This window comes from Bison bison, unplaced genomic scaffold (genome assembly GCF_000754665.1).
Source record: "Bison bison bison isolate TAMUID 2011002044 unplaced genomic scaffold, Bison_UMD1.0 scf7180017864367, whole genome shotgun sequence".
NCBI classification, from domain to species: Eukaryota; Metazoa; Chordata; class Mammalia; order Artiodactyla; family Bovidae; genus Bison; species Bison bison.
Genome location: NW_011494939.1, coordinates 1288109 through 1294285, shown reverse-complemented (window position 1 = coordinate 1294285; position 6177 = coordinate 1288109). Strand labels below are relative to the sequence as shown.

The window sequence follows — 6177 nt, the reverse complement described above, 5'->3', positions numbered from 1 at the left end:
TCACCGAAGACTCATCAATATCTGATGCTACAGAGCACACAGGATAGTCTGGTGTAAAAAGTCAACCCTATTTCTTCTTGTCTTAGCTTCCCTTCACCCCTTATCCACATGCTACCCAAAGAAGGTGCTATTTTGTTTAATGTTTAGATGGTGGTTTAACTGTGTTTTGTTTTAAGCCATCCAATATTAAGCTATTTGAGCTGAGTTTTTATCTTTGATCTTAATAGGAACCATGGTAATTACCTGAACAATCCAAGCACTGAAAAACAACTCCCTAATTTCCTATGGGGAGATCTAGTGTATTCCCAGAACCATTTCAGTCTTTTACATCACTCTCAAGACCACTACAGCAGCCTCTCTTAGGACTGAAATTGGAAGAGAAAGCATTCTCTACAGGCCAAAAAGCTTATTCCTTAAACTTCACAGGAAGTTATAGCAGGTCTTTAGATATATCAGCAATCAAAGGATGCAATCACTCTCAGAAATGGAGAGCCCAACATTAAGATAGAAGGAAAATTTTTAACTGTATACACTTAAGATATTTAAAAAGATTGCTTTACAAACCTAACTTTGGCTTAGACACAGGTTTTCTTTTCTTTTCACAATAATATAAAGATATGGGTAGAGAGGGCTTCCCTGGAGGCACAGACGGGAAAGAATCTGCCTGCGATGCAGGAGACCTGTGTTCAATCCCTGGGTCAGGAAGATGCCCTAGAGAAGGAAATGGCAACCCACTCCAGTATTCCTGCCTGGAAAATCCTATGGACAGAGGAGCCTGGTGGCCTATAGGCCATGGGGTCGCAAGAGTCGGACACGACTTCATGACTAAACCATGGGTAGAGAGATGTGTAAACACACACCTATACATACACATGTCTATAGGTTTGTATGTATATTCATTCATACACATACTTGTACATGGGTGTGTACGTATGTCCATGTGTGTATGCACATACCACCCACACGAGGCTCTCAAATTACACCAAAGGCTGAGAGGGAACTGGAGCACAAAATATCCCCCTTTTGTTTTCCATGCCCTGAGGTCTATAATCTACTGAAAACTCTGCCAGAGGCAGCAATCAGTAGAACTGAGGAACAGAAATATCTGTTCTACAAAAATTATCCTGAAAATGTATTTACCAAAGTTCTGTCTCACAATGAGGATACACGGAACATGCTATCAAGATAAAATTTTAAGAAAACAGTGATATAGGACAACAGTGATTCCTCAATTGTGTTCTAGAGAATCCTAGTGTTCTAAGAGAGATGAACCACAAAATTAACGAACCACAAGACAAAGGGCTCCTGTGGTCAAATAAGTTTTTTAAACCTACGTTCTCTGTTCTCCCCAGAAATTCACAGTGTGTATTAAGGTAGTGAAAATTCTAAAGTCCTGTAATAAAGACTCCTGCAGTAGGTTTGGATTGACATGTTCATACTACAGTATACACAATAGATAACCAACAAGGACCTACTGTATAGGAAAGGGAACTATACTCGATATAAAAAAATAGACATACATATGTATAACTGAATCACTGTGCTATATACCTGAACTCATATGACATTGTAAATCAATGATACTTCAAATAAAATTTTTTAAACATTTTAAAATTTTAGTAATTAAAAAAAGGATTCCTCTGGGCAGAAACTATGAAATTCTTTCAGAGAATACTTTTCAACACCTTGTGAAAGACTCTGTTCTCTAGAATGCAGTTAAGTAATGCAGCTTAATAAGTGTATGCATGCATGTTACAGCATATTAAATTGAAAATGTCTAATTCCATTTTGGGGAAAATAGAGTAGAACCAGGCATAGGTAAAGAATAGCAGAAGGACAGATGCCAAATGTTAATACTGGTTATAGATGGGTGATGAAACCAGAGATGACTCATCACTAATATGTAATTTCTATACATCTTTTCATTTATAGTAAGAATATAATCAAAGTTACTCCTTTTAAATGTGTGAGAAATAAATGTAAATTAATCCCAGATAATGTTGTTTTCTCCTGGTGAATACAGCAGGCTTAGATCAGGAGGAAAATGGAAAACTGCTGACTGTGAGCTGAACTGCTCACAGTCAGTCAGACTCCTCTGATACAGCTCCAGCCACCCTTCACCTCCCCTGGGGCGAGATCCTGGAGACTGGCTCTTTGCAGGGCTGGGACAGCCGGCAAACTCCTCACACTCCAGACAAGGTCAAGTGACAGGACAGCATGCCTGACGCCTAGCCCTGGCTCTGGTCCCAGCTCTCAGGTCTCTGAACTTTCCTGGGTATTACTTTTATCCTCTGTATAAAGGTCACCTGCTCTGCCCATCTTACTGTGACAATCAAATAAGAAGCTGGCCTTTGTATTATTATAATAGTACATTTATACACGGTTAAAAGAATTTATGGAGTCATAAACTCAACAATGACTCACGGTAACCATTCAAAAATACGGTTATCATTACAATCAGATTATTTGCAGAGGCAATGGTTTGCCCATGACCCTCGCTGCCCCTAACAGCCTCTTCCAGCAACCAGCAAATCAAAATTGACCCAAGAAGGCAAGCATGGAGGTCTAAGTCACGTGATCAATCACATAAAGTGTTTTTTTGGCAAAGTAAAACACCTGAACTTCTAAATTAACAATAATGTCTCCAGCAAGGCTTTGTAGACAACAAAATTCAGAGTATTTTGTGTTATTACATACTCCTTCTTCCTCCTAATATCTAAATATTGACTATAAAATAGTTTGCTTTTTTTCATGTTCTTTTGAAAATCAAAAGTATCAACTCACCCAGGATTAAGGAACTGCTGCTGCTGCTGCTAAGTCACTTCAGTCGTGTCCAACTCTGTGCGACCCCATAGACGGCAGCCTACCGGGCTCTGCCGTCCCTGGGATTCTCCAGGCAAGAACACTGGAGTGGGTTGCCATTTCCTTCTCCAGTGCATGAAAGTGAAAAGTGAAAGTGAAGTCGCTCAGTCATGTCCGTGGGATTTTCCAGGCAAGAGTAGTGGAGTGGGGTGCCATTGCCTTCTCCGGGATTAAGGAACTAAATGACTACAAAATTAACAAACAGTCCAATGACACTGACACTCTTAAGAGTATTAATTAATACTACCATGTCCTGTCAACCGTGTATCTTCATTATGTGTCCTGAAGGAGTGGACAAAGTGACAGGTCCCTGTGCTATCAGTGCAGCAAGAGACCTACTCATGTGGCCAGGGATGGAAGAAATGGCATCAGTATCCCCCATTCACATATGAGGAAACTGAGGCTCAGAGAAGTCCATGATTCTAGGTCACACAGCCACAAATGGCAAAGCCAAGATTCCGACTCAGGGCTGGCTGGCTCTCACGCTGAAGTTCTCTCTCCTAAAACACAGGGCCATCTATTCACCACATTACTGGTTTAGATTTGTTGTGATCTCAACTTGCAGACCAAGGTTTGTTCCCACCCAGGAAAAGCTGCACATACACATGTACAGAACACGCACTTTACTGAACCCCCACAGCTAAACGCGCTTAGACCAGTAAGAATGGTAGGACACTGAGAAAAAACATAAAAGATACATACGGTCTATCAATTGGGTCATCAGGCGATCTGGAAATCAAAGGAGAGGGCAGGAAGTGAGACCCAACCATGGCAAAGAGTTCTAGAGAAAGAAAAAGAGTTAACCCGGAGCACTCCCTCACCCCCACCCATTAACACCCCACACTGTTGTCAGCCCCCTGGTCCTCCACGCAGACCAGTCAACCTGACATAAAGTCATTCCAGGAAGGAGGGAGAATACCCAGTTTCAGGCATTTAGAGCAGATAAAACATGATGCTCTGCTGATCATCTTAAAGAACTAAATAATTTCCTTCCCTGTACTTCTGAGAACGCCATATAATTACAATCCAAGAACTCTGTTATGAACGTCAGAAAAAGCAGGAGTGATGGTAATAAACCATCTTGCAGTTCTCTGACACTCTGAGGACTGATCTTTTTGGAATTCCTTTAATGAACCACCTATACCACATAGCCTGGACCACCCCACCTACAGACCCCTTCCCTGCTCTCCACCCTCTGCAATTTAGCATTGGACTTAGCGTTAGAGAATAATGTAACACAGATGCCAATCTTGACTCCTCTCTTGCTCCTCCTGGATTCACTTTATACCCCAACAGGGTCACCAATAATGGTCACTGCTCAGCTCACAGACATCCTGTGGGGCAGGTGCCCTAAGCACTCTGGCACTATTAGCTAATGTACCTAATTAACTCACTAGGAAGGCAAACAGCAAACACGTGGGCTAATAAAGCCAGAAGGAAACTGATTTCACCAGAATAACTGAACTAATAATAAAGCCAAGATCTCTCCATGCTGTTCTTGGACTCACAAAGGCAATGATTTTTCACATGTACTTTTCTCTTAAAAAGTACTCTTCACAAGGACCACTTCAAGGTTCACAGAGAGTAAGAGAAGCTCAAACTGTTCTCTTGCTATGAAGCAGTAATGAAGCTGGGGAGGTGAGACGTGGGCAAGATTTTTAAAACCAACACACACTGTTCAATTTCCCTTTTTGGTTCTCCAAAGATACTCCAAGAAGGACACAGCTCCCCTAGACTGAGAGTCCACTGAAAACACACTCCTCTTCCCCATAGGCTTATCAGAGAAGGGAGGAGGGAGGCAAAGCCAGAGGCAAGGGAACCCAAAACCTTCCTGGAGATCTGCTGCCCTCTGCTGCTTGTGATTTCCATGGGTCCATTTGGTTCATTCATGTTGGGGCTGTGCCTCTTCCTGTGACTATTAATATTTTAAGCTCAAGGTTTGCAGCCAGGCTTCAATTCTGTATGTCTATGGTGGGTTACAACACAGGAAAGCACCACGGGACAACAGAGTGGGGGAGGAAAAGGGACTATTCCAGCAAAGGAGCGGGAAGGCATCGAGAAGGTTCTCCTGGCAGAAGACGGTACCTTTAGAGTCATCAGGAATCACTATGGGGGGGCTGATGTCTGGAAGTTCCTCCTCTCCTGGCTGCAACCCCCTGGCTCGGAGATGGTTGATATCAAGTAGGTCTGGCATATCAATAGAAACATCTGCAAAATGAGAGAGATTATACTCACTGGACTCTCCAAATAACCACAATCACCTCCTCAATCTAGCACCACTAACTATGCACACATGTCTAGGCAGAGACAAGGGATGTGTTATAGTTCCTGGGAGTAAGTCACGGGACCAGAAAACTGACTAAGACTGATTAGAGTTTAATGTAGAACCGGGGGAAACACAGATGCAGGATTTCACACTGAACAACAAGAAATGAGGGAAGCCAGAGGTCGAAAACCGGGAACCCATACATCTGTAGACACTTTCTGTTGGATGTTTTTAAAATGTTGGCAACAAATTCCAATTTTTAATTCAGAAATTTCAATTCAAAACTCCAGACTTCCAATTCATTTTGAAAAAACAAAAACAAAAAGCTGTAACAGAGGCTCATGTGATAACATTTGCCTGGGGCCGATTCTCAGCTTTCACTCCAAGGTAATGTGCCCTCCATGTCTGTCTACCACAGACCTCACCACTCCCTCCTGCCCCCATGATCCTGAGCATCACATGTGTGCTATTCTGATTCTTATGATAGGGAAATGTTTTCCTGATCCACATCTTCATCCAAAATGGGAATACTCAAGAAAGGACAAGACAGCTATAGCTGTGTGTTTCTCATACCAGCCTACTTCTGTCACTTACATTATCACGCTGTCCTCATTAGGCATTTGTGTTGGCAACCCATAGTTTATGCCTTTTCTCTGATCCCCATGGGTACTGTGATTATTCTACCGAAGGTAATAAAAACTGAAGCTTTAAAGAAATTAATTGAACTTCAAGTGTATTCATCTTGAGGCATACTTTTTTTAACTTCTCAGCTCAGTTGTCATTATGTTGACTTATTCAAATACAAAATGTATGTATGAGTCTAACAGCCTGTTGCGAATTCGTACTGCACGCAGTCAGATATGGTAATAATGGAAAATGGGTTCAAATGTTGGTGCAGGGTGTGTCTCTCAGGCTAGCAAACAGAATCTGAAAACACCATCCCCAAAACCAGCTACAATGTTAGGTGTTTAAGTCCTGCTTTAAAACCACCACCCAAAAAAAAGGCTTAGTTTAAAAAAAAATTTAAATCTCAGCAAATAGCAAAATCA

The 6177-nt window shown here is 41.8% G+C and overlaps 1 protein-coding gene across 1 annotated transcript in view; it reads right to left on the bottom strand.

The window, feature by feature from the left end:
* The window catches only part of USP13 (ubiquitin specific peptidase 13 (isopeptidase T-3)), a 130669-nt gene that overhangs the window by 33885 nt on the left and 90607 nt on the right, over nucleotides 1-6177 (bottom strand). Inside the window, exons 15-17 of the mRNA XM_010855625.1 lie at nucleotides 4948-5070; nucleotides 3565-3591; nucleotides 10-27 (exon numbers count right to left, since the gene is read on the bottom strand). Coding sequence (XP_010853927.1) covers nucleotides 10-27; nucleotides 3565-3591; nucleotides 4948-5070 — 168 coding nt within the window. The remainder of the gene's footprint in view (nucleotides 1-9; nucleotides 28-3564; nucleotides 3592-4947; nucleotides 5071-6177) is intronic.